The sequence below is a fragment of the Syngnathus floridae genome, chromosome 2 (genome assembly GCF_059516105.1).
Source record: "Syngnathus floridae isolate MCC-2025c chromosome 2, RoL_Sflo_1.0, whole genome shotgun sequence".
NCBI lineage: Eukaryota > Metazoa > Chordata > Actinopteri > Syngnathiformes > Syngnathidae > Syngnathus > Syngnathus floridae.
In genome coordinates this window covers 26,963,130-26,991,040 of record NC_142414.1, presented here as the reverse complement: position 1 = coordinate 26,991,040, position 27,911 = coordinate 26,963,130, and the positions used below count along the sequence as shown (strand labels likewise).

Sequence of the window (27,911 nt, the reverse complement as noted above, 5' to 3'; positions counted from 1 at the left end):
GATGTTTCCAACGTCTCCTAACCGCACGGGGTCCCTTCGACCCTTAATGGGCGAGATGGCGGCTTTGTGTTTGTCAAAGTCTGGTCGGGACGGCTGTCCCGTGCAGGGCGAGGCCAGGCAGGGTCCCATCAGTGCTGCGGTTAACGAAGAAGTCATGCAAAGAGTCGCCTCACCCTTTTCACACTCTCCCTCATTCGCTCCGCCTGGCGTGCGCCCCATTTGTCCCCACTTTGTGGTTAAAAAAAAAAAAATGGAGGCAAAGTGTTGTCTTGATGTGTATGTGTACATACAGTATGTGGCTGGCAGCCATTAGCATCCTTCTATTCTTGTAAATTCCACACATTGACTGCACCTTCTGATTTATTCATTGGCTCGTTTGGGATTTGATGCGTATGCGTGCGGTGGCGCTGCTGATTGGCTCATTTGGTTGGCTCCTTCCACTTTAATGATTCTGTTACAGGGAGTCTACTTAGCATGCAAAAGCCCAATCGCCAAACGCTAACAAACGCTTGCGGAGATAGATCAATTGATCATGCCTTGTTGAACATTTGAAAATGCTTTCTTGTTACATGTGGAGACTTATTTTGACATGAGGGTTCGAATGATGATCACTTTGGGGAACTCCATCATTACAGCACACCTCTGCTGGCATGAGCTTGATGTTAAAAACAAACAAACTAAATAAGTATCAATGTATAATGTATCACTTTTGACCATTAAAAAATATGTTTTATCATGAACGCACGCAAACACACACTGTGCTAGCTCATATATACCTAAATAGCAAGCTAGCTAACAACTTTGATAGCTAGCTAATTATCTAGCTGTTGGTCGAACAAACAGTAAGTCAATAGAATGGTCGCTGTTATCGGAGTTTGTCAGCTGGTCAATCATTCGATATGATGAATTGAAGAAAAAATACAAAGCACCAATGCAAGTCTTTCAAATAGAAATAAAATAGAAATAAGTAGGTCATAGTTCCAGTCCCTGGATGAAAGTGCAAGTGATCAGTGTCAAAAAATGCAAGTATTGAAGCATCCAAAAAGATGAATGAATGGATGAAAAACCAATCTGATGTGTCCATTATCACAACGATGGCCTCAAATGTAGCCAAGTTTTGATGAGAAGCTGTCAAATGTTGTTTGTGGGTGCAAGAAAGGCCAAATTGCCGATCAACTTCAGCACATCCAAATTCAGCCGACACGGAAAGAGAGAAAGAGTTCATGTTTGGACGCTGGAGAGTTTCTCGGGCTAATGCACCTGCTCAGCTATTCAAACTGCACTAAACACTGCCGGAGGCTCTCGGTTCTTCCTGCCTCCCATCTCTTGGGCCCTCTCACTCCGCCCCGGTGTCACTCGACACGTGCGCTCTCACTTTTGACTCCCCCTGTCCCTCCCCATCTTCCTCCCACCTTCAACCCCTTGCGAGCCAGCCAGCCACCCCCGTACAGCCAGCCGCTGTTCACCGTTCTCTGTCCTTCATTTCTTGTGTCAGAAAATCAATCGTTAGTTTAGCAAGAATTAGCCGCTCGTCTGGCTGAATAATTCAATATGCACACACTCGCCGACGCACATGGGATGAATGATGCATTATTTTAAAAATCATTTTGACAATTTTCAAACTATAACATCGCTGATAGGATGAAGTGAGAGAGGAGCGTGTGGTGCAGTTCTTCGGCTGTTTTAAAGAGAAGGTCTTGCTTTGATGCATTCCATTTTTCTTGTAAACAGTCAAAACAAAATATAGTACAAACGGTAGGTACGTTTAGATAATGAGATGCTTGGCGGCGATTTGGTCTCGGGGGAGGGGGTAAGGAAATAAATATCGATTTTCATCATTTCACTTACTTTATAGAGACGTTTGCATTTTTTCAGTAAAAGAATAATACACACATCACGAGCATGATTCATTCAAAAGGAGTTTTAACTGAATTTGGCCAAAGAATATTCAACAAAAAAAAGAATAAAAATGCAAAAAAAGTGACCACAATGCAGGAAGAGCTTTATCAGCGCTACACAGATTTCTGCTTTGGCGTTGCGCAATTCCTGCTCATAAAAAGTTTCAAACAAGTCCCAATTTACTGTGGAAAATTTCAATCGTGCCAAGTTGCACATGATTAAATATGTTTGTTTGTTTTTTCACACCAAATCTAACAGGCGATACGGTAATACATTCCTCATTTGTACTTATTTCTTGTATTTTTATGTGTTTGTGTGTCATTCGCCGGTCCCGCTAACGGCACTGTCAGAAAATCAATTAATTACTTTGAAGCGGCAGTTAACTGCATCCCCACTGAATTATAGAAAAGGTGTGCGACTTTGTCTTCTGTATAGTTTCTCATCTTTGATGAGAGCAGTTGAAAGCTGCGTTTATCCGGCCGGCGCACAAATCAACAGCCAACCACTTTGTGCCGCGCCGGGCCGTTTCCCATTATTTGTCCTCGCCTCATGGCCACTTGCTACACCGCCGCCTCCCGATCAATCTCTTGTTCGGCTTGGCCAAGTTGTGTCGAGTAAAGCCGTTTTGGGACCGTCGCACACCAATATTGATTGGAGTCTTGCCATTGTCGCTGCCCTCGGGCTGGTGCAGCAGAAGGCTGCTGGCTTTTGATGTGCGTTCAAGAAAAATCCATCCATCCATTTTCTTTACAGCTTGTCTTCATTAAAGGTCAACTGGGGCTAGGGAGACCACACCCTGGATTGGTCGCCAGTCACTCAGAGGGCTGAACACGCACGGCCTGGAAGCCAAGCAGATGTTGTGACGTAGGTGCAAAATATCAAAGTACAAATACTTTGTTATCAAATCAGCGTAATGTTATTTAAAATTGTTTGATGTTGTCGGTCACAGGAATGATTTGCATTGTTGCCATGTTCTGATGAATCTTAAAAAAAAATGAACAAAAAAACCTTTCTTTTCAGTTGGTATGATTGGCTAATTTAGCATTTTTCTGACTAGCATAAAAGTCGCAGCAATATATAACCTCGTTTCATTTTCTTCTAATTAAGAGACAAACTATTATGTGAGCAACCAAGTTTTTTGTTACTGCAGCAAGTTATCAAAACTGGTATTGCATATATTTTCTCGTAATATTTCTCAAATACATTTCGATCTCTACTTTTTTTTACGCAACTTAAAGTTGAACCAATACTTCTACTTGTCTGCTGTGCTCATCAAAGCACAATCAAATTCTTAAATCAAATGTTTACTCTTCCAACAAGAGCATCAATACTTGATACTAAAACTACGATACATTGTGGTATCGATGAAATGCCCAAGTCCAAGCCAATAGGGCAAAGTGTTCGTTCAGCACCATGGACAGCACCACGCAAACACAAAGTTGACGTTCATGATTTGGTGCTGAGTTTAGGTGATCTCCTTGTGCTTGCACAGGCTCAAAACATGGATGTTAACTTTACATTGAGTCCAGACCACAAATTTTTGATCCAGAAATGTTGGTTCGTCTAAAAAAAACACATTCATTCGGAATCAGGCTTTGCCCTGGAGGAAGTTTCACGTGATTAAAGTGTGAAGCCAGTAGTTTTAAATATTGAATTGTTTCATAATATTCAAATTTCTCAAAAATATATAGTATATATTTTTATTTTGGAAGGAGCTTGCAGTGCTTCTCAAACTTTTTCCACTTTTTTTCCACCACCTTAAGGACTAACATGATTATAGTGAAGTGGACCTACATCAAAAATATGACATAGGTTTTACTCCAATAGTACATTAAATATTATTGTAAGCCTAAAAAAAAACCAGACTAAAGACTAAAAATTGGAATGGTACTTACAAATAAGATGAAAATGGAAGGGAAGTGCTTGGAAATGACGGGAGCGACCCGAAAAAATGGAAAATACGGCACTGAGCGGCAAAGTGAAAAGGAAATTAGTAGCTGCGAAAGCGCCTGAGGGCAAAGTGGACTCATGTCCCCTGTGGCTACGAGCTTTAAAGGCCAAGATGAATTCAGCTTGACTGACTGCTCTTCCTTCACATTTTGATGTTTTGTTTTTTCTACATGCTCGAGGGGGAAGGATGAGTATAAAAACTGCCGGTGAAGGTGAGTGACTTCTTCTTCGGGGTTGATCATCACCCTAAGTTTCGATTCATCTGATTTCTTTTCAATATTCTTTGATGGGTTTGTTCTAATTTCTCATTTTCATTCTACTTGGCTTGGAAATCGGACAAGCGGTCGTCACCCGTCGAGGATCCCAGCATGAACCCGGGACCTTTCTCCGGTTCCGGTCCACTGTCCTTGGCGATGTTCTTGATGAGGAAAGGCCGATCGGGCAGCGAACTCTTTGGTAAAGCCGCAACTTCTTTCATTGATTAAATTCTCTCTTGGTAAAAATTTTCACGTTGACCTTTTTTTAAGACAAAGCCGAACTATTTTATCTGATCAATCTAGCTTTGAGAAAAAAAAAAAAGTTGTGCAATTGATGTTTGTTGTTTTCAAAAAGACAAAGACGACATTATGACTTTATTTTTTCTCTCTTTTTTTGAGAGTACACATGGCTGTTGACTATAAATATTTCCCAGGGCAAATCACATCCCGTCCGGCCGGCTCTGGGCCAGACAAGAAAAGAGGCGTTTACATTTTTTATCATTCCCCTTTGGCCATAGGGCCAGACTGGCGTTTTCTTAAAACTCTTCCGACAGCAGCTGTAAGGCAATAAAAGGTTGACTTGACTTAAATCATACGCACTCAATTCCGTGATATACTCCATAGAAAGTTTGGCATACCAAATATTTAGTGGACAAAGTCGGGTCAACTATCTGTTCAACAAAAGTTGAAATAAAAAAACACATTTTGTAAATGAAATCACCCTATATTATATGACTATATTTGTAATCTTTAGATTATTTTCATGTTGTGTGTCCAATCAGGGAACCTCGTCCCCTACCAATTGCGTGCATTAAATAGATATAACTGGAATTACTTTGAGTACTATCTACTGGCTATGCCTTCGATCCCTCACTGTCCCCTATTGGCCATAAAGCGGTACTGGTCTGCTTTAACTACAGGATGGAGGCATTCAAAGCTGACCTGGACTATTTCGACAGGTGGACGCAAATTCCTTGATGTTATGTCACATTATTGTGAGCACCACATCAAAAATGGTATGACATCATTATTGGAATGAGATTTTTGAAAAACTGCAGGAAAGCTGATACTGAACTGAGAGACCGTATTATTAAATGTTGAACGTGATAGATAAATTAATAACAGTAGGGGTATGATGAGAGTTCTTCAATTCGGGGAGATTGGTGAGGAATTTAACACATTTTCCAAAGTCAAGGAAGAATTTGAAGTTGCAATAATTGTAGTTGTGAATATGTGAAATGTCTCTTAATTTGGACATTTTAAATGGGAGTTGTTGCAAAGTGGAGAGTAGCGCTGTAAATGTCTGAATGAGCTAGTAGATCATTGCAAAGTTGGAATTTGGTCGGAATCAAATGAGAACTGTGAAAGGATTAGCTACATTTGTAAAATGTCTATTCATTTGGATTTTTTTTTCTTGGAAAATATGGAACATTGAAATTGGGGAAAGTTGGGAAATATCTTTTTAAAAAAGCTATTGTTTGGAATGTCTCGAACCGTTTGAAGGTGGAATTGTTTGGAAATATGGAAGGATCAGGTAAAAACATTTAAAACTGCTCTCCTAATTGTTTTATTTTTCTCGGAAAATGTTGAATACTGAAAAGGTGGGAATTTGGGTGGGAAATATCTCTTCAGATATCTTGAATGAGCCAAAAGGCTTGAAGCTGAATTGTGAAGAAAGTAGAGATTTCAGGAAGATAAAAAAAGGTTTCCCGGATCTCCTCAAAGAGCTGTTTTTGAAGGACAAAAGTGGAGTTTTGTTGATGCTCTTCAATGTAGGACCCCCCCACACACGTACACACACCAACACACACACACGCGCGCGCGCGCACCCTCCTCCCCAACATCCAAGACACACCCACCTTCGCGGACGGACAGGAAGCTGATTGGCCCGTTCCACCTTCCATCATCGCTCTTGGCAGCTCAACAACCAATCAGCTGACAGCATGAGCAACCGTCGCACTTTCCCGGATGAAACCCAAACGTGGGCTATTCCGGTAAAAATTCAGTTGCTGCGAGCGTCTATGGTCATTTACGCGCGCACGAATGTGTCGGTGTGCTATTATGAGCACTTCTCCGCGTTCAAACAAGCTTGACATGTCTTTTTTTTGTCCCCTTTCTCGTCTGCGGTTTTAAACGCTCAGCTGTTTTGAAGATTGTGACAACTATTTTTATTTTTTTTTCAATACTCGCGGAGCGCAGGGGGAACAAACTAAAGGAAGTAGTTATTCAAGACGGCAGCACTTGTAACGGATTTACATCATCCAGAAAAGGGAGACTTGTCTGGGCGTTTATTGACTGAAAGAGTCGCACAAATGGTCTTCCTTTGGGACGCCAAATACGGTAGAGCCGTCATTATCTTTATTGATTATCATTTTTATTATTACATTATACAGGGTCGAAGAAAAATGCACTCACTCTATGACTCATATTGCGTTTTGAGTTAAGTATTTTTAACATAGATACGAGTCTTATGAGATCAATTGATGAATGTACTTTTTAATTGTAACGCATAGAAATCAACTGTAAAACCATATGGGTCGTCTGAGAGTGATATTTATTGAGCACACATTTTATTTATTACTTGGGGTGGGGAGTAAAAAATATTTTTGACATCATACTTGAAAGTGATTCAATCTCTTAACACTAATGTCAGAATATTAGTAAATATTAGTCCAGTGAAAGCAATATAGGTTATAATGCAAAACTGAATTTGCTTTGCTATGCCCAAATTTACATATGACTCTTATATTAGACAACTAGATACTTTATATGTCCTGTGAGATAAATTAAGTCTTCTATATTTATAATAATTACTTTGCCGGTCTCATGTCATTGTCCAGCAGTTCACCATTGGCTACACTGACAATACAAAACATATTGCAAATGACATTCAAAACTGAGCAATATTATTTTTGTAAATGAAGGAGATTTTGATGCCAACTCCTTGTATTAGTTTTGTGCATGCAATACTGAGGCTGAGGTACAATGTGTGCCAAATCTGACCTGTCATTTTTGCCCTGAGGCATGAGCACATGTTGTTGTCAAATGACTTCAAACTCTTCGGAATATGTCACAATTGTTCCTATGCCCGGTGTTTGTGTTTCCAACTATTTGTAATTATTTAGGAGCAAAAGTGTTTTCGTTGTGATGTGTCAATCGATGGTTCTTCCAGACCCCTGCCCCGGCCGGCGCTACACTCCCCCGTCCACCACGCTCGCCTCGGGGGGAAAGATGGCCGAGGCTCTGGGTGCCCAGGAGGCCGGGGGCGGAGCATCCCTGGTGGGCAAGCTGCGCATGGCCGACCGTGACATGGTAGGTTGAATGCAAGTGGCTCTCGTGTTTTTATTCTCTTTTCGCAAAACTAAATACTTGTTGGTTTCTTTGGCAGGTGCTTTCAGATCATCCGGGCGAGCTTGTGAAGACGGACAGTCCCAACTTCTTGTGCTCGGTGCTGCCCACACACTGGAGGTGCAACAAAACCCTGCCTATTGCTTTTAAGGTCAGAAAGCCTTTGTTGTATTATTTTTGTCTGTTATCCTGCTTGGAAGAATTCCTCACATCCAGACTGTCATTTCATCTCATCATATACTTGATGGACAAAATCGTTTTCATATCGAAAATCATGGCAACTATTGTTCAGTTCATTTTGAAAAAAGGTTTGAGCACAGAAAAACGCTCAGTAGCATTAAAAATGAAGATTATTTGTAATTTATTCCAGCAAGAAGCATGAAGAGGAAGCAAATGATTTGGATTAGCGGGCCATATCTAGTGATGTGATGGGCCTCATCTGGCCCCGGAGCCTTCAGTTTGACACCGGTGCTTTAGCTCCCTCGCATGCCACCGTATCGGTGTGCTGGTAGAGATGCTCAGTTGTGAAATCATCCGATTTACCTAATTGATCTTCGTCCACTTGTCTATGTCGGCGACGTATATTGACAGGCAGAACACATATTTTCTTCCTTCCACAAGGTACATTTAATCTCTTGTCATATACATACACCGGAATAGCTTAGTGTTGAACTAAACAATTGTAGATTTGACAGCTTTTTAAATGACTTTTTCAATGTCTCAAGCCAAGATTTCATTTCCGTATATCGAGACAGTTTTCTTTGCCATCAGATGTTCCTAATGTAAGATACCGTTGGTCGGAATATCCAATCCAATATTTATATTTTTCGGGATTTTTTGTTGGATGCACCTAGTCCGCTCTGGCTTAGCAGTAAACTGCAAGCAATTATTTAACTGCTCCATTATCCAACACACATTTGTACAAGTCCTTTCCATGTATTCCAGAAGTTGGATATTTTCATGGGTTAATGGTCTCGTTACATCCTGTTGACGCTTGTGCGCGTCTTTCCTGCACTTTGGGGCCAAAATGCATTTGTGGCAAAAGTGGCTTTTAGCCGCCGACCCGACTCGTTTAGTGGGTTTGTTGCATTAGCTCGCTGGCTCGCTCGCGGGCCTCACACTTGCCATCATACGTGTGCACGCCGTGCGTGCTGTGTTACGCATCCTAATGAAGTGCCACTTACCTCTTCCTGACAACAGATTATTGGTAGGATGCATCAATACCATGATGTCCATTTAACCAATCGGTATCAAAGATACAGAAAAAAAACAAGTCACTGAAATGTTTCACTATATAAAATTGATATTTGTAAACTATCACATAACAAAGTTGGCTTCGGCACTAAATAAATCCGAACAACAAGTTTAAATTACGGTAAACTCAATTGACATAGAAAGAATATCTGAAAATAAATTCCTTGGAGTAGTATTTGATGCAAAATCAAGTTATAAGTCTCATGGAGAAAATGTTAAAAGAAAAATGGGAAAAATAGGGATCCTATATCATTAATAATATATAATATACTAATATTTCAGTTACTTGTTTATATGGTCAATAAAAAAATAAACAAACAATAAGTAGAGCACATCCTTTCTTAAGTTAATTAGACCTTGACACAGAGCAGAAAGTAAAACAATCATGAATGGCACATTTTTATTCTGAGGGTGAATTTTCTCTTCAGTGTTAAACATTTTTGTCACTATATTAAGTTCAGCTATTTCGTGATTGTCACATTGATCGCGATTTTTATTTTTTTTTTAAATCACGACATGGGCTAAGTCAAATGCTATATTTAGTATATTCCGTGGACCGGAAAAAAAAGATGCCTGGCCTCATATGGTCCCCAAGCCACAGTTTGAACCCCCTAATTTAAACCCATTGAACAGTACTGATTTATCATACTCGAACATTTTTTGTGTAATGAATTGCCGATTTTTTTTTTTTCTGGGTGCCGATCAGGTGGTTGCCCTCGGCGAGGTCCCTGACGGAACCATGGTGACGGTGATGGCAGGCAACGACGAGAACTACTCGGCAGAGCTCCGTAACGCCACGGCCGCCATTAAGAACCAAGTGGCTCGATTCAATGACCTGCGCTTCGTCGGTCGCAGCGGGAGGGGTATGCTCGTTGCTCACTTGTGCAAAACTAGACGCACGTGCAAAAATATGCACCACTCTGACATATACTGCACATATACAAGGGGGAAGTGCAAGTGAGTAGAATTCATTATTCAAAAAAAAAAACTTCCTGGTAGAGCACCCCCCTCTTCTTCTCCTTGGCACACAGTTAAGCAAATAGTTCAACTTATCTATTTAAAACAGCAACGTTTTACATTACAGTGTCTGCTATGTGTTGAATTTTTTTAAAAAGGAAAAGAAAACAAAGATCTGTTATTTCCACACATGCAAATAAAAGGTCAACATTTACTGAAAAATGACAGAAGGGTTTGCCAACTTGTGGCGCCTAAAATGACATTATTTCTTTGCTTTTTGCAAAGGATTGTCTTCTTTAGACTTTTGTTTGGAATAGAACGTGCGCTGTTCCCATGGATTTGTAATTTAAAAAAAAAATGTATTCACTTTTTACGGTTGGTTACACGAAGCAAATTTCAACAAGAGCTGGCTTTATGTGACATTTTTATTTTTTGGTTTTAAATTTGATAACAAGCCTGTGCAATACCACCAGTTAAAATATATAGCTATGATGTTTCAGAAAAAAAAAATCATTTTTATTACTCTGCAGAGTATTTATTGACTGGTGTTAATTACTAAGACTAATCGCATGCCTTCAAACTCCAAGACTTCTCTTGAAGTTGCGAAATGTAGTAGACTTTTACATTTATTGCATATTTTGCAAATTCCGACCATAACGTGAACACAATGCTAGAGTGTTGAGGATGAGTCACCAAAAGACTACTAGAGGAAGTCAACTGGCAGTTTGTTTGAATAGCAACGGTTGTCACATTTGCTTATTTGCAAACAGCATTGGTAGTAGTGATGATGAAGAAAATATTAACTTATTAACTCATTAGTCAGAGCTTCCTGGTTTGTTGTATTAGTGTCAGGTCCTGATTAAATGTACAGATAAAATAGTAAATATTATTCATTAATTGATTTTTTTTTAACACATTGCAGCTGCTCTCTTTGTTAGCTTCTAAACGTTGCCTCGTGTATCTTAATAAGATAATCAAAATATGAGACAAAACTGTCAGTATAGTGTAACCAAAATTAAAATTATATTTAATGTATTGTTTGGGTTTTATTCAGTTGTGTTATTTTTCATTAATTTCACATAAGTGATATAAAAGTATAACATTTATGCTTCTGATATTTATAGCCAGTAGAGCAAAACAAAATAACTTCAAACTACTACATGCACTTAAAATATAATTTGCCTATTTTCATTTTGTGGACATTTTCGATTTACCTTCAGGTGTCTTTCTTTTGTCTGGTTGCTACAAAACATGAATTGCGTATTCTAAACACACGAGTGACACGGGGCACTTTTTTTTTTCTCGTCCTCAAGTTGGATTAAAAAAACAAAAAAAAGAGATTGTTAACGTGTATATTAAGAAACACAACTAATTGTGTCTGCTTAAAGTAAGTTTGGGATCGAATAAAATATCGATTTTTACAATGATAACATTCATCCATTTTGTTTTGAAATCATTTTTTGGTGTCTTTTCTTTGTTCACCTTTCATAGGCAAAAGTTTCACCCTGACCATCACAGTGTTCACCAATCCCGCCCAGGTGGCGACATACCAGAGAGCCATCAAAATCACAGTGGATGGGCCCAGAGAGCCGCGACGTGAGTAACACCTTCTGCTGTCATCAAGTCATGTTGTTCTGCTAAGCTGGAAACTTGAATCCTGGCTTCTGAAATGGCAGCGATAAGTGAGTCACCGATGCAAATGCCAACTTCCTCTAACAGCTCCGTTTGCGCACGACCATCACTGGTCTCTCACGCATACTGACATACTTTGGACAAGCACACATGGGTATACAGTCAAGTACCGCCTATTTTCAGTTCACTATTACTTTTTTGTTTTTTCCCCCTGTGGAACGTCACCAAGTTGTGACATCTGGGTGACAAGGAACCTCGTTGAATTTAGGAGACATGGGTTTTGCCTGTCTCCTTGAAAAGGAGTGTTTTGGCGCCACCTTCTGGCGTAAATAGGCAGTTTTAAACCAATGGGGAGAGTCCGGGTTAATTACTCCCTTTATTTCACGATTAACGACAGGGGGGTTCTCTTGAAGGGGACAAAGGCTAGAAGAAAAAAGTAGTGATTTGGCACCATCTTGTGGCACTTTTAAAGCTTTCAATGGGGTTCTGTTAATTGCGCTTTTTCACCGTTCACGACAGTCGTACAAAAAGTGCTTTGACCTCATCTTGTGCCATCTATTTGGGCAATTATAAACCATTTGGGGAGGGTGTCAATTACGCTCACTTTTTCACTATTTGTGGCGGCGGGGCTTTCTAATAGCTAGGGATTACACCCATTAAGAGCTTGGAAATGTAACCAACACCGCAGACAATGTGCACATGTGCATAAACACACACACACACACACACACACACACACACACAAGGCATGCCACTGTACACTAAGCTCAGTAATGAAATCCTCTCTTAGGTCATCGCCAGAAGATGGATGACATCAAGCCCGGCTCGTTGGCCTTTTCCGAGAGACTCACAGAGCTGGAGCAGCTGAGGCGGAGCTCCATGAGAGTGACTCCCCCACACCACCATCATCCTCATCATCATCATCATTCTCATCATCATCATCATCATCAGCCCTCCGGTTGTACCACGCGTCAGTCCACGGCAGCGGCCGCATTGCACTCGGCCACGTTCTCCAGCCCCACCCACACCCAGATGGCAACTGGTATGTGACACAAAGTAGGCATTAGTAATGTCCAAGTTTTTTCAGTGTAGTTCTCTGTCACAGCAGAACATGAATCGTATGTGTTCCTCGTTACGGAACGAAGGCATTAAACGATGGTATCATTTCCTCTTATTTGCCTGGTAGTGACGCTGGAAGTAAACTAATACACGTGCGCACTAAATATGTCCAAAGAAAAAAGGGAACACAAGCCGTTCGAAAATTGGCCGAGTTGAGCAATCTAATATTAAAGTCTGTGCTCCACTAATTCTAATGTTATGAGTGATTGACCAGTCCTGTCTAAAAATGGCCGCCTTGTGGCGATGTCGCTTCAGATTGGCTCACAACGCGGATCTATACGTACTTATCTATAAAAGCAGGTTGATGTTGCTGCTTCACTCATATTCCACAAATGCAAAAGTATCCACAATGCCGTGTTTATAATAGGTTCTATTATCATAAATAAAATGTTTGCCTTGACGTTCTCTTGATGTGTTGAAAAACCAAAATCCAAATGATGTGGCAAGAAATTCAAGTCTCCTCATTCTGTCCTTTTCTTAGAAGGGCGACAGATGCAGTCATCTCCATCATGGTCCTACGACCAATCCTATCCCTATCTTGGACAGATAACCACACCTAGCATCCACTCGACCAATCCCCTTTCACCAAGTCGCTCATCGCTAGGCGAGCTGTCCTCACGTCTTACAGGTAACACGCACACATTTAACAATGACGATCACGCCGAAAGAACAAACGCATAAGCCGTGAACTTTGCCCTCATTCAGGTCCCGACCTGGCCGCATTTAGTGACCCGAGGATGACCTTGGAACGATCGTTCACCTCTGTCCCCTCCTTGCCAGACAGCCGCTTCTCGGACCCGCGGGTCCATTACCCCCCCACGGCTGCCTTCACTTATACTCCCCCGCACAATCCCGTCTCCAACGCCGCCATCGGCATCACCATGGCGACAGCGATGGCCACCACACCTGGCGGGAGGTATCACACTTACCTGCCGCCTCCGTACCCGACCAATACGCCACACCAGGGCCAGAACAGGCCCTTCCAGTCCACCTCTTCGCCGTATCACGTGTACTACTCCACGGCGGCGGGCTCGTACCAGTTCTCCATGATGGCCGGGGGAGGCGGCGGCGGCGGTGACGCTCGTTCCCCGCCCAGAATCTTACCGCCTTGCACTAACGCTTCGACAGGCTCCCCGCTCCTGCACCCGTCTTTGCCTAATCAGAACGAGGGCGTGGCTGTGGAGGTGGAGTCCAGTCATAGTAGTTCCCCGGCAAACGCCGAGGCTGTCTGGAGACCTTATTGACGGGGATCAACAAATATTTTTATCAACACCAATTGTGATCATCACAAGGTTTTGATGGCAGTGTGAAGGTCAGCAGCTCTACTGATTTGCAGGAGTTCTCAATCACAGAGGTTAAAGGTCATATTTGTACATTTATATTTTCAGAAGATCTTCTATTACAGTGGTGCAGTGACTCTCCATTTAACCAGGCTTGTTCCTCATGTCACCTGAGTCTCAAATCAACTTTTGCCCATTCGAACAAATAGAAATTACATGAATCCATTCCAAAGTACCAAAAAGTCAAAACCTTCCTTACAATATGTTGTATGTGCCCCCACAAGTCTAAAGTTGATTAATATTGCGTTTTTGGAATAAGAATTAAAAAAAGAATAATCCAGCCGTTTTCAGACAACCAAGTTTATGGACGTGGTGAGGGAGGACATGCAGTTTGCTGCCGCCATCTAGTGGTCACATTTTTGCTTATTAAAATAAAATGGACAACGTGACAGCAAGTAGCTCTAAAACGTGCAAGTCGGGGGGGGTTCTTGTAGGTCAAGGTACCACTGTAGTATTTTTTGTTGTTGTTGAACGCTGGCTGGGCAACACAGAGTGAATGCTTAGCTCGTTTGGAGTTCAATTCTCGGCTCAGGCTTTATCATGTGGAGTTTGCATGTTCTCGCCATGCTTGTGGGCTTTTTCTCTGGACATCCCAGCTTCCTCACACATTCCAAAAACAAGCATGTTTGTTTCATTTAAAACTCCAAATTGTGCATAGCTCACCCAAAATGCTGTTTTTGTTTTTTGTAACAAACGAGGCTACTTTTAAATTCTTTATTGAATTCACATGTACATACCTGGAAATAAAAGATGAAATGTCATATTCAACCACTGCCACCAGTTTTTGTTTGTTTGTTGCCTTAAACACCTAATAAGGATACCGGTCACCTAAAATACAGTAAATCTAAAATCAGCAACATCCTTTTTTAATCAGGTCATTGAATCTACCGCTAAAATGAAATTATTAAGATGATGTAATTTAAAAAAAAAGATAAAATTGACTATTAGCAGTGCTTGACCCCCCCCCCCCCCCCCCCCCCCCCCCCAATAAAGATTGGCTAGAAACGCCCATGCCATAACACATTTTCTCTCACGTCAAGATTTCAAAACTCCCTACGGTCTTATTCTTCCATTCATACTCCAGGCCGTTAGATGGCAGTAATGATCATGATCAACCTCCATTTTACTAAACGAAGAAGACAACGGCGAAGAAGAACCGGATACGTCATTCCATCAGGCGCTAGGTTTTAAAAGCACCAAATATCCGTGGATTATATAAACATTACATGATTGTTAAATTTTGGACTTGCCGGCCGAATTTGCTGTCTCCACAATGTCCGAGGAGATGGGCTATTCTCCCAGCTTCAAACGACCTTCGGAAATTATGCGAATGCGAAGGAAAAGAGCCCGCAGCGAAGCTTTCTCTTCGAGCCCGAGCAGTGACACCAGCGGTACCGAGCAAAGTGTCTCTTCCCCGTCGTCATCGTCGTGTGTCCGGCCCTTCTCGCCAAGGCCACTTTACCTCAATAACCACACAAGCTCCGGCGCTGGGGTGAAGCGCAGAAACCCGTTCGCAAACATTGAGAACAGACACAGTCCGAAGAAGAAATGTCTCGATCTTAACGACGACGAAGCGGGCGAGCAAACGACAGAAAGGCCGCCAACAAGGGAAGAAGGTCTCATAAGAAAAAGCGATGACTTGGCTTTCTCACAATTGATGAGCAAAGTCGAAGCTATGGGACGACAAGAAAACGACAAACAGGTTAGTTCTATTCTAGTTCAATTTGGAAATCATTGGTTGACCACCTTTGGCAGTCGATTATACGCCTAAATGAACATGAGACGACAATGGCAGTATTTATTTATTTTATTTTTTTGCTGAGGATAAAGAATATATGCATGTGCGTATTGTTATAGTAATCGTCTTTTTCCATTGTTGAATGTCTGGACATTGATATTAGTTCTGTTGCTCGTTTGCAAGTGGGTTGGGATTAAGTTCCTGGACTTTTGAGTTTGTGTGTTTGTTTAAATACAGAATGCTAAATATAAATGAATAGTTTTTGAACCCATCAGGGGCAATTAAATCATTTCTCATAGCACACCTAATGATCTCTCATGACAAACTAACATGACACATGCCAGTGTTTGAGATTTGAAATGCGTCGTTGCACAGCTGTACATTTAAGGTCATCTTAATCTTTCTTGCCCATTCCAGAAGGGTTTGTCTCTCTCTGAAGATAGCACTCTTTTTGAGGAAAGTGAGGACAACGTTAAAACACCACTCCTGAAGGTAAAAGGGCAAAAAAATGATATGCTCTTTGCAACATTTCAGAATAATTATGACATGAAATTTTCAGAAAATGTCATCACTACAAAAAGGGTTGCGTGTTATAATACATATCATAATAAGGATGTTGAAATGTAACAATGAAATAATCTCCTGTCTTTCCATCTAGAGCCCACGGGCCATTTCTCCTCTTTCCATAGCGGCCCCTCAGTGCACGGAGTATCCGGCCGACTGGAGCTTGAAGACCCGTCTACTTTTTACGTCCTCGCTGTCGCTGTCTTGGTCTGAGCAGCCCAAAGCTCAGGAGGAAGCGTCTGGGCTCAGCCAGCACTGCCGAGCACACTTTAGCACATGGCCGCACAATCTACAGGTACAGCGACATTGTCGTGGTGTCTTAAAAAAGGTGTGGTATTTAATACCATCGTTCCTCCTTTAGGATCCAAAGTCATGCACGGAGCTTCGCTGTGCCTTCCAGCAGAGTCTGATTTATTGGCAACATCCCAGCCTGTCTTGGGTGCCACTGTTCCCCAGGATCAATGCTGAGCGCAGGTTTACTGGGAAGAGCGCCCCCTGGGCACATGATGCAGAGCTGCAGCGAGGTCTCATGAGTGACTGGTAAGGATGTGAGCCCTTTCAAAAATGATTCGCAAAACCAAAACTTTACGTGAGTGGTACTTTGACTTACAAGTGTTTTGACATATATTTATATATTTTCAAACCATTTCTGTCTGTTTGTGCAGGTCAGCCAGTCTGTCATCACTCTACAGTCTACTAAAGGCCAAACTGTGTCCTTACTTCTATGTCTGCTCCTATCAGGTAGTTTACAATGCATGGCATGTAAATAAATAATTAAGATAAAAAAGTATTTTTCTCATTTTATGCTTTAATTCCGAGGACATTATCTCCTTCTTCTCAATACTCACCTAAATAAGCATTTGTGTGCCTGTCCCTGTTGACGGTCAGTTCACAGTATTGTTCCGCGCCGCGGGACTCGGAGGCTCCGTCAGCATTAACGCCCTGGTTTCTCCCACGACCAGAGGGCTCCGTGAGGCCATGAAAGCTGAAGGTGAGTCATTTCCAAAGCCAAATGGGTGTTGTGTGGTTTTAATTCCCGTCCTTTTTGATGGTCAGGTATTGAGTTCACTCTGCCTCTAGTGGAGGAAAGGACGACGAGCAGAGAGCAACAGAATGTTTGCGATGAGGAACGGCAACAGAAAGAGTGAGTCTTTTAAAGTTGCAAATATCAGTGCAAAGCTTAAATACTGCATCGTGCAAACTATCATTTAGTAACACTTCAATGTCATTTCAAACCCATGCCAAAAAAAAATGACCGAGCGATCCGATCGATTGTATCTATCTATTCAAACACGTTTCTTTCTGTCACAGTGGTTGTGAGCACAAAGAGGACACGTGCCGCTCGGACGGCCCGGATGATGACGATGATGACGAGGATGGAGGTGGCAGCCTCTCGTGGCTGAAGGAGATGGGAGTCCAGGACAAGATCAAGAAGCCAGACAGCATCGGCATTCAACTGTATCCTATAGGGGTGTAAAAATGAAAAAAAATCACAATACCCAATAAACACTAATTGGGCAAACAATTCATAAACAATGTGAAATAATTCAATGCGGAATATTGTATCCCATAAATCGATGGAATAATCAATCGAATAAACGATTATCAAATGATTTGATAGTCTTTCAACGTCAGTGCGATGCCCCGTTTTCTTGTCTCGTCTCATCCTTAACATGTTTGCGTGCAGTCGCAAGGAAGACCGAGCGCTCAGGCTGGACCGCAAGCCCGAGTCGGTGGTGTGCGTGGAGGGGGCGCACACGTTCACGCTCGTCAACTTCCTCATCAACTGCAAGAGCGTGGTGGCGGCGGCCGGGTCTCAGGCGGGCCTTCCGCCGACGTTACTGGCCCCGGTTGCTTTTCGAAGCGCTGCCATGCATTCGCTTAAGGTACCAACGGCAGGTTAAAAAAAGTACTGTAAACTAGAAGTCAATTCTGACAGGGCCTTGTCAAATGAATTCCGATTTATTTACTGAAGTACACCAGTAAACTGAAGCAGAAGACCTGCAACTTCCACCAGTGAACGTAAAAGATCTCAAATGACCTCGGCAGCTGAGTGTGTTGTGACCCTTTCAGGCTCGCTGTGTGAATGTGAAGAGCCAAGTTGGGACTGCCTACCAGAACATTAGCAGTATGGAGATTACAGGTAGGGAGCGGACACAGGAGCAGCCCCGAGACAGGTCGGCATCTGGGAAATGATTCTTTGTCGTCCTCAAGGGCCCATCCTGCCGTCGTCTTTGCACGCCATCACAACCCTGCTCCGCCCCGCGCAGAAAGGAAACTTCTCAGCGACTCTTTACACACATGCGCCCACAGCCATCCTGAACATTCATGGAACCAAGCAACAGGTAAACTTAATCCCAATTCCATAAATATGCATTTTTGTGATGTTTTGCATTTTTATTTGGGATAGTGCACGAGTGGGTCAGAGGACCTCGCTGCGTTTGGCCTCCATCCGGCCTCCATCAAGCAGCTACAGCAACCATCCAGCCTGGGTAAGACGGCGCTCACGCAGATCTCCATGAACAACTACAGCTACGCCTGGAAGAAGTGATTCGGTCCTGGTTCTTGATTCATCCTAGTCGAAGGGGTGCGTGCCATTATATTCTATTTTTTCACCTCAAATGAAAGTGCACTTAGAAAATAAGGCTTCCCGCTTAAAACATTGACTTGAAAAAATGCTCGTGATTGAGCTCACTGTAACAGTGCAGTTTGAACTCACATGCTGTGCCAAATAATTAGTGGGGGTGTTAAAATGATGAAATGCTCATGTTCTTAACTTACAGTTCAGTTATATTGAACTTTTTAGGCGGCGATTATTAGAGGTGTGCCACTCGTGTTATAGTATACGTACCAGACTTGGAGAATAACTGCTGGTGTGAACGCGTGCCCTAACTGACAGGAAATGTACGTATCCCAGCGTCAGCCGCGATTAGATTCCATCTCAACCAGCCGGCTCAGTATAAAAAGTATAGAAAATGGCTTGTGTATTATATAAATGATCAAAGCATACAAATAAGTGTGGCAATGTTGTGCACAAGTCACCAGTGTGGAGTCATCCGATCTGCAGTAGCATCTTTATTTCTTATGCCACTTTGAACGCTTACATTTGATTTTTCCAATGACTCGAGCAAATATTATATACACTACTATAAACTGCTTGCTATGATAAACAAATGTACACAATTTCCTTAAAGTGATTTTTTTTGTGTTGCTTTTTTTTTTTTAATTTCAGCTAAGCATTCCATATTTCCATAACTGCAGTTATAAAAATACCATATATTTCTTAATTTGCTTCTTACCTGCGCTGACAAGTGATACTTATCAACATTATTGCTGCTTTAGCACAGTAGACTCTGGAGCTCTTAAGTAAACATAGCAACATGGCTATTAGCAACTGTAAAAATGTTTGCTTTCAATTCAGTTCGGACCACACTTTCGTGGGTTTAAAAGAAAAGAAAAAAAAAATCTGAAATGGAGACCATAACAGTTAATAAAAAAAAAAAAAGTCAAGCCGTGGCACTTCTTGATGAGTGGCATTGTTTGGCCGTGTAGCCCGCAAAATCCCCCGCCCGCATCCTTTAAAACATCGTCGCACTAAGCAGGCCATTGAAATGAAACGATTGTAAATTGACACAGAGAGAACACCAGTATGACTAACTCGCTACAGAGCCCCAGACAAGTGGGTAGAATATAAAAATTAAATAAGACAAAAATAGCATGTCCACCTCAGAGGTTTGCATGTTCTCCCCATGCCTGCGAGGCTTTTCTCTGGTAACTCCGGTTTCCTTCCACATGCATGATAGGCCGATCGACCTCCAAAATATCTGTTGTTTGTCAAAGTGCCTACTGGGATAGGCATAAAGATAAGCGATTTGGAATTTGAATGAATGGGGAAAAAAAAGTGCGGTTATTGTGTGCTCTATTTGCTTATCCACCCACACAAGTTGTTCTTGGGAATACCTAATCGACAAATAAGTATTCTGTGTCCACAAATTAGTATGTCGAAGTCAAATTTCATGCGTATGTTAAATCTCTTTGATTGTTACAAATGAGCATTTCCTTTTCTGTCTCAATTATGTCTGGGGCTCTGTACTCTGACTGATAGAACTAACTCAAACGAAATAAGATAAAACCAAAACCATAACAAACAAAAAAAAAATACATTTTCTGCTTATTCTCTTCTCTTTCAGTAGAAGCATCTGCAAAATGTGTGGGGTGGCATTTTGTATACAGCGATTAATCAATCCCCTGCAAAGTAACAACCCCAGCATAAAGCATTTTACCTGAGTTTTCCCACATTTACCTTTTGGGCATGTTGGCGCAAACGGGACGTTGACACCATGACACGCATGCTCTGTCAAAGGCTTCCAGTGGGATACGCTGCAAGCTCGAGTTAAAAGGGAGGGGCCGGATTGAAGTCTTGCCTCGCGGCGAAAAGAGCCTCGTCTCTTGGCCGAGCCAATTGCCGCATAGCGGCAAAGCCGGCACGAGTCCCGTCGGAATATATGTTGATTGAGATCAGCTGCTACCGAGTGAACGGCAGAAGGGGGTGCTTGTAGGATGGAGATGGTTCCGTGGGTGGGGAGCAGAGAGCCACTCGCTTTACGAAGAAGATGACGACCTGCTTGTGGAGAAACTGAAAAAGCAGAAAGAAAATTCCACATCAATTACTGCCAGTACAACGAGAGGTGTTGTCGGTGGTACCTCTGAAGCCTGTGGATCATGTGCGCCACCAGGGAATCCGAAATGCCCGGGTAGGCTTCCTCAGCCCGCAAGATGGCCTCCTTCAAACCGTCCAAGACAACGGGATTCCGGTTGACTTGCTCATGTCTGGCCTTCAGCTGGGAATGTTAACAAGTCTTGAGTTACCGACCCAAAGGGTTCTTGATATTTTTTGTGGTGGATTTGGGCGGCGGAATTGTTACTTACCTCTGCGAATGCAGGAGTGATGACTGTGGACAGGCTCTGTGAATAAGGCCTCTTTGGAATGTCTTTCGTCTGCACGCAAGAGAAGATGGTGAGAGTAGAGCAGGAGGCAACTTGGATGGAATTAAGAGCTTAAAGATATTGTACAGGAATGACGAAATGGGTCAAGTCAAAGATAGTAGACAGCCTTCTGTGGGTGAGTTCAAGATGTTGAGGACAGAAAGCCCCAAATAGGGTTAGGGTCAAAGACGAAAGGATCCATGAAAAGTATTGCACCCAAATAACAAATACTTGACGTGGCACCTGCTCAGTTGCGCCTGACTGTCCCTCGCCATTTTGTAGCTTCTTTGGGTCCTTCTCCCGGATGGTAAAGATCCAGTTGTCGCTGCCAAAGTCATTTCCGCCCGACGCCTGCCCATCCTGCTCCCTAACGCATACGTATATCAAACAAGTTGACATTATGCCATATAGAAAAATGCTGAGTTGGCAAAAAAAAAAAGCTTAATAAAACCCAATCTCTGATCCTTTTATTGTACACTTACGAGTCGGAGTCATCGGAACTGGACTCGTTCGTGGTTCTGGTTTGCGCGGCCTTCCATCGTTTGTACTTGTCCACCAGCTCGGTCAAATAGGACGTCTTTTTAGCGTGGCGCACAATCAGTTTATGCTTCAGCAGCTCCTTGGCAGTCGGCCTCTGGAGACAAAACGTTTTAAACGCACGGCTGAAGGGAAACAAGATGGCCGGATGAAAATACCTACAAAACTGGGCTCCTTGTTGAGGCAAGCTTCAATAAATTCTTTGAGCGGCTTGCTGTAGTTTCCCTCCAGCGTCGGAGGGTTGTTCTTTGGAATTAGAAATAAAACCTTCATGGGATGGAGCTCCGAGTGCGGCGGTTCGCCTTTTGCCAGTTCGATGGCTGTGATGCCCAGAGACCAAATATCTGCCTGAAATGCACGTAGAATTGTTGCCAGACTTTCTCTTTGAGTTAGCTCGCTTGCGTCGCTCACCTTCGAGTCGTATGCAGACTGTTTGATGACCTCGGGAGCCATCCAAAAAGGCGTGCCCACAAAAGTGTTGCGCTTGATCTGGGTGTCGGTGAGCTGGCCGGCCACTCCGAAATCGGCGAGCTTCACCTCGCCGTGCTCAGAAAGCAGCACGTTGGCGGCTGAGGTGAGCAGGGTTGAAATGCAGTCAACAAAACGTGAGAATTTGCACCAAAAAATCATGTTGAAAAATGTTTTATTTTGATTAGAAAAATCAAAAAATAGAAACAAACTAAAAATAAATTGTAAAGCTCTGAGTTCAATTTTGATTCAGAGGTGAAGTATCATAAGACACATTTCACAAAATTGGCACCAAAAAAAAGTGCAGTTGTCCAAAAATCCCTGGCGTAAAATTGTTTTACTTATTTCTATTTATTAATTCCGGTCTCATGCTGTAAACAGCTGGACCAAACCGTACCTTTGATATCACGATGGATCTTCTTCTCAGAATGCAGATACTCCAGCCCCTTAAGGATCTCTCTCAGAATGGTGGCAATTTGGGTCTCATCCAGAGAACCTGGCTCCATCTTCCAAAGGCAAAAACATTTCAAAAGAAAGAGCTGAAACTTTATTTCAAATGGCAAATTTTAGTGCAAAAAATATTATGGCCCTAAATTCCTTCAGAATCAGGCCTCAATTATAGGTGGATATTATTCATCTGACAAGACGGATTTACTTACCAAGTCCAAAGCTGAGCCTCCTCCTAAATACTCCATGATGATCCATAACTTGGCATCCTATGCAGTTGAGACGCATAACAGGATTCAATCACAAATCACCAAAACGTGGGTGATGAAGATGTTCTGTCAATTCCCAATAGCGGGAAATTATAATTGGCTCAAGCATTACCTTCAGGTAGGAGCCGTAGTACTTGGTGACAAAGGGGCTGTCACATTGGCTCAGCACAGTGATCTCCTGCTGAATGTCTTCGATCTCATCCTCGGCTTCCTCCAGGTCGATGATCTTGATGGCCACCACTTTCTGAGTACGATTGTCGATGCCCTTGAAGACCTCGCCGAACGAACCCTTGCCAATACGCTCCAGCTTGGTGAAGAGCTCCTCTGGGTCCACTCTGACGTTCTGACCGAGACGGATGGATGGATGGAAGAGTGAGAGGTTTAGGGAGGCAAAACAAGAGAAAAAGAACAGAAGACTGTTTTAAAAGAACAGAGGAGATTTTATTCATCACACCCGTGACGTTCTATAATGACTTTAGAATTATTATTACTGTGTATAAGCAACCTTTCCAATGTTAGGATGCCTTTGAAAATGGGATCAGATTTATAAAGTTGGAACTCTGATTCAACAGAAAAAAAAAAATCTTGATGTTTATTGTCTTGACCCTAAAGTCGGAACAGAATCTGGTGCAAGATTCTGGAATTTGTCACAGGTATTTGAGACGTACCACTCTGTTGATCATCTGATATTTGAAACACAAAGTATTGGAGATGAGAAAGGCTGCTCTTACTTGCATCCCTGGCAGGTTCCCAGGGGGATGGGCCATGGTGGGACTGGCTCAGAGCTTCTTGGCTCAACTAATGTCCACTACTCGTTAAGTGACGTGAATGGGCAGTTGGCCCCACGGGACTACAAGGTCCGGCCGGGTACTGCGACTATTGTGGACTTCAAATGGTGTCAGAGTCTCCCTTCCAAAATAAAATGCATCACTCAAGATAACGGACGTTTGCTAACAGTCGACAAGCTCCGAGTTATTCAACTCCTCCGTTTAATAACGACGCCCGGAAGACGTTTTGATATGACAGCAATTTCTCATGTTGTTCGGAAACCAAATGGAAGTTGATGCAAAGCTCTTAGCCCGCTGTCACTTTATAAAAGTGAAGCCTTTCGGTAACAGTTTTAGCACGGTGGACAGATAGCATTGTTAGCTCGCTACCTAGCTAGCCAATCATAGCAGACAACCGAACGTTGTCTGCAAGTAGCGGCCTCAAACAACAACGAGCCTGGCATGGCAATAATGGACCTTAAAATAGCGGAGTTTTGAAGCGATTCTCTTCGCACTAAGTGTTCGTCATGTGCTCGAAGCAGCCCGTGTTTTGGTTTCCTTCCTCACTTTTGCCCCGAACTCCCGGCCATCTTGTCAGTTATGACGTCCGAGTGTAGGGCGGTTCGGATCCGGACTACACCATGGTGGTGGAAGAAACCGACAGATTATTTGGGCAAGTGTATTTTTAAATGTGTACACTACCGGTTTGCGCTCATACAAAACTATTTAAGTTCAAACATCGTTCGCGGATTTCCTGCTTTGTGTAGAGAACCATGTTTGGATGCTATACTATAGTTAATTTATTTGCCCACAAGAAAAGTAGCGACTGTACAATTTTAAAATGCGGCATTTAGTCAATCTTGTAAATGCCCTACTGTCAACATTTGCCAAACATTTTCCCACAGCTCTGTGACTCACAGCAGCACTTTCATTCCAATCTGTCAAGTCCCCCCAAAAATTCCGAAATTAAGTTCTTGCATCAAGCAAAGATTTGTATTCTGAGTTTTAGGTAAGTGTTTTGGATTTTATGGAAGATTTGTGATTTCAAAGTAAGGTTTCGGGTTTCAGGTTAGCTTGCTTCCTTTCATGCAATCCTTGACCCTTTCTCTCTCCTGTCTTTCCTTCAATTTTCCTTGCTTCCTTTCATTCTCATCTCAGTCTTTTATTACTTTCCTTCCTTCAATCCTTCCTTCCTTGCATATCATCCTGAATTCCATATCATCTTTCCTTTCTACCATTCCATAACATTCTGACTTCCTTCCTCCAACTTAATTCAATATATATATCTGTATAATGCTGTATAATTCCCTGCTTTTACAGCAGGAATAAACCAGAGTACTCCAGCTAATGTTTGACCAATCAAATACTACAGTCCAGTATACGAAATTACAATATAACCAGGATAAATGGTTTGAATGATGATTGTAGCTTTCTCTACTAGCATAGTTTGATGTGTGACGTGTCAGTCTATTAAAAGATGCAACATGAAAAAAAAAAAGATTTTGAGAACCAAATAACTGTAAAGGGAATTTGGCACGTGTGACAAATAAATTCTAGTACCAAACAAATATAAATAGAATATTACTAATCTGTGACTACTACAGAGGCCCTTTACAACTCGAGGTAAACATTAAAAAATTCCCAGTTTTGGCCAGATAGGGGCGCTAGAGTACAAGATTGAGGTACCGCAGCATCCTTCGTCATGATGCGCGATGGCCGCACATGATCGCGTGCCGCATAGACTGAAATGTGGTCACGATCACATTATGCTGTGACTTTATTTCCGTTATGTTAACACATCCAGGCTACGTAAAAAAAAAAAAAAATCAGCTCCATCCCGCTGCCACTGTAACAAACCCTGTTGTGTTCGTGGGCGTAAATTAAAAACAAAATGTTAATGCACCACTCACGCTTTCTGCTGTATTTATTACATTTGATACATTTATGCGCATATCCCTGTTACGACGAATTCGTACGGAGGCTCTCTGGCGCCGATCCCCCTCCCCACGTACGTTTCTGTGGGCTGGCGCAAGCTCCCTCCTCCATGCGTAAAATATGTAGGGCATGCTTTGCCACCTCCATTTGAGAAAAGCCCAACCGGTAAATAAACCGTACTGCGAGTGGAGGGCAGAAGGAGACATAGCAGCCACTCTCCTTAATCGGCATCTCAACTCAAGAAGCGCAACACATTTGGAAGGAGGAGGAGGAGGAAAAGATGGACATTACCGACCAGGGTGCTCAAATGGAGCCCCTGTTGCCAGCGGTGAGTCAAATGACTTGTCTTCATTCGTGTGTGAAATGTCCACGTTTGGCTATTTCTCTTTAGAATTCAACACAAGACGGTCAATTTCTTGGTTCATCTCCCTTGGCTAGTATGACTAGAAGCATTTGAATCCTTCTGGTGCACTGCCATTGGGATTTACAATTACAGTCCAATTCATTTGTCACACATTCCAAATTCAATGTCATTTAAAGCAAAAACTATACCATCCTCATTAAATTTGAATGATGCGTGATGTGTATTGGTGAAATCTGCATGTTACACATGATGTGAAATTGATAGGGTGCTGTCGTTGTCAATCAAAACAGAGGTGCTTTTCGAAATCCAAATAGATTTGTCCAGTTAGAACCAATGTGAGTGTACTTCACGCGCCCTCTACTACCTGCAGCCTCTTATGCAACCTGTGAGCTAGGATGAGGCATCTTTCAACTAACAAGAAGGCCCCCCTACTAAATTCTCTGAAATCCATCATCATTTTTGGAATTAATTATTTGGTGATTCAGAGGCAGATTGAGCACCTGCCTTACTAAGATCAGAGGCCCATTTCATGTAGCTAACGATAACGTCATCTCATCATTATTCAGGAGGAAAAAAAATGGGAAATGTTGACTAGATTTATTTTAGGATACATGGTGTGCTTGTTCTCTGTGTTGTCATAGCATCAGTAGGATGTCATGTCGCTATGTGGAGCAATAGTGGAGCAATCATGTCCGGGAAGCGAGTATTGATGTGATTCAATATGATTTAAAGCATGCTTCTATTGAGCTTATGCACATATTCAACATTGGAAAAATGTTGATGACCTAAAATAAAATGTTAGGTTCATTTTATACTTTCTGCCTGCCACAATATGGCGTCATCGATGATACATTCAGACCAGTGAAGTGAAATCACTTCTTTATTGGTTAATAAGCTCCAGAACAAAACAATATTTACCTTTACAGAGATAAGCAAAATATCAGGCATCAATTCCGACGATAGTCAGTGCCTGAAAGAATTATTAGACCACCACCCAGTTTACAGTTTATGCTACAGCTGACCCAAAATACATTCAAAAAAATTTCTTTTTTCCAAGAGACCCCATAAAACACTTCATAATCTTTAATGTGGGCTTCTCCATTTTCCTCTAAGCATTTTGAAACAAATTTAAAGCTCAAGTCACCTTTTAAAAATGTTTTTTGGCATGTACAGGAATGCAAGCAAATAATTTCAACTTTGTGTTTTAATCAGGAAATTAAAAAAAATAATACAGAGCTAGTAAAATATATTAGCCTCCATGTGATTGTGTGCCTGTTCTGTCAATTAGGTTGGAAACCACAACTGATCTATCAATTACCACTGAATTGTATTACCAGAGATTTCTGCAGCAATGATTGCTTCTGGACTGGACTTAATGTTTTCTATTGAACGGAACTTGATGTTGAGTTTTGTGACGGCTCTTGATTGTAATGGACTTCACTTTTATCATTGTACAAAAGCGACATTAAAAATCTGGGACATGGCGTTGAGGTTTTTAAAGTTGCTTCTTTGAGGCGATGAATCCAAATTTGAATAGTTCTACGGAGAAGGAATTGTGAGGCTTTGAACTTTTAAAATGGAATTTAAAAGGGAATTTTAAATGATAGTTGAAGGACAATTTGGATGATCTTGAACAATTAATCACGATGAATCGACAAATCTCATTGTTAGCATTTTGACATTTGTTTTTTCTTTCTTTGTCCTAATAACTGATGTCTTCTGATTGCAGGAACAAAGCGTGCAAGAAACTAAAAATGTGGTAAGTGCACTCCTTTTCTTCCCTCAATTAATTTGGCTTTTAGCACACACTGGCTTGGATTCCTTTCTGAATTCAATTACCAAGAGCTAAAAGCAAATTCACTTTTGTGACCATGACAAGGCAGGCATCAAAAAAGTGTGTATAATGCTCAAATGTTACTTTGGCTCGGTCCATTTGAAAACGACTTCAATATTCAGTAAGTTTTAGTCACACAGTATTTAAAAGTAATACAAAAAGTCTTTTGTGAAATGTCCTATTGACTACTTTTTAACGTTGTCTGTGGATGGAACATCTCTTAACCGAAGCGGAAGCGCATTCCAC

At 41.9% G+C, this 27,911-nt stretch overlaps 4 protein-coding genes across 20 annotated transcripts in view; 3 read left to right on the top strand and 1 right to left on the bottom strand.

The window, feature by feature from the left end:
- runx1 (RUNX family transcription factor 1) overlaps positions 1-14,524 on the top strand; it is a 36,324-nt gene extending 21,800 nt beyond the window's left edge. Inside the window, exons 5-14 of one of the 8 annotated variants that reach the window (XM_088368514.1) lie at positions 2,653-2,763; positions 4,036-4,061; positions 4,191-4,305; positions 7,279-7,418; positions 7,495-7,605; positions 9,415-9,571; positions 11,157-11,261; positions 12,088-12,339; positions 12,898-13,044; positions 13,122-14,524. In XM_088368514.1, coding sequence (XP_088224640.1) covers positions 4,218-4,305; positions 7,279-7,418; positions 7,495-7,605; positions 9,415-9,571; positions 11,157-11,261; positions 12,088-12,339; positions 12,898-13,044; positions 13,122-13,660 — 1,539 coding nt within the window. In that variant the 5' untranslated portion in view covers positions 2,653-2,763; positions 4,036-4,061; positions 4,191-4,217 and the 3' untranslated portion in view covers positions 13,661-14,524. Of the gene's footprint in view, positions 1-2,652; positions 4,306-6,116; positions 6,447-7,278; positions 7,419-7,494; positions 7,606-9,414; positions 9,572-11,156; positions 11,262-12,087; positions 12,340-12,897; positions 13,045-13,121 lie in introns of those variants that run through there. The other 7 variants (XM_088368513.1, XR_015857060.1, XM_088368515.1 and 4 more) reach the window with 7 other exon arrangements.
- Positions 14,525-14,875: 351 nt separating this feature from the next.
- donson (DNA replication fork stabilization factor DONSON) lies at positions 14,876-23,214 on the top strand. Of its 3 annotated transcripts, XM_088397866.1 has the most exons (13): positions 14,877-15,458; positions 15,912-15,986; positions 16,153-16,353; positions 16,420-16,598; positions 16,724-16,799; positions 16,947-17,049; positions 17,115-17,202; positions 17,370-17,516; positions 17,746-17,944; positions 18,132-18,201; positions 18,273-18,403; positions 18,469-18,645; positions 22,983-23,214. In XM_088397866.1, the coding sequence occupies exons 1-12, from the start codon at positions 15,030-15,032 to the stop codon at positions 18,607-18,609; spliced, it is 1,839 nt and encodes a 612-aa protein (XP_088253992.1). In that variant the 5' UTR covers positions 14,877-15,029; the 3' UTR covers positions 18,610-18,645; positions 22,983-23,214. The 3 variants fall into 3 exon arrangements, with proteins under 3 accessions (XP_088254002.1, XP_088253992.1, XP_088253982.1); XM_088397876.1 differs by lacking the exon at positions 22,983-23,214 and having other exon boundaries at positions 14,876-15,458; positions 15,915-15,986; positions 18,469-19,243; XM_088397856.1 differs by lacking the exon at positions 22,983-23,214 and having other exon boundaries at positions 18,469-19,243.
- LOC148402945 (sodium-driven chloride bicarbonate exchanger-like) overlaps positions 18,627-27,911 on the top strand; it is a 24,592-nt gene continuing 15,307 nt past the window's right edge. Inside the window, exons 1-2 of one of the 8 annotated variants that reach the window (XM_088397816.1) lie at positions 18,627-18,645; positions 27,561-27,590. Coding sequence is in view for 6 of the 8 variants with exons in the window: in XM_088397779.1 (XP_088253905.1) it covers positions 24,399-24,521; positions 27,561-27,590 (153 nt within the window). In the remaining 2 variants the exon portion in view is untranslated. Of the gene's footprint in view, positions 18,646-24,067; positions 24,206-24,256; positions 24,522-24,545; positions 25,796-27,560; positions 27,591-27,911 lie in introns of those variants that run through there. The other 7 variants (XM_088397807.1, XM_088397779.1, XM_088397760.1 and 4 more) reach the window with 7 other exon arrangements.
- LOC148402946 (serine/threonine-protein kinase 24-like) lies at positions 19,119-24,152 on the bottom strand. Its single transcript, XM_088397890.1, has 11 exons — positions 23,497-24,152; positions 22,878-23,108; positions 22,709-22,765; positions 22,447-22,555; positions 21,993-22,150; positions 21,744-21,929; positions 21,527-21,678; positions 21,288-21,411; positions 20,988-21,056; positions 20,763-20,899; positions 19,119-20,694 (listed from the first exon to the last, which is right to left on the bottom strand). Exons 1-11 carry the CDS (start codon positions 23,530-23,532, stop codon positions 20,661-20,663), a joined length of 1,293 nt encoding a protein of 430 aa, XP_088254016.1. The 5' UTR covers positions 23,533-24,152; the 3' UTR covers positions 19,119-20,660.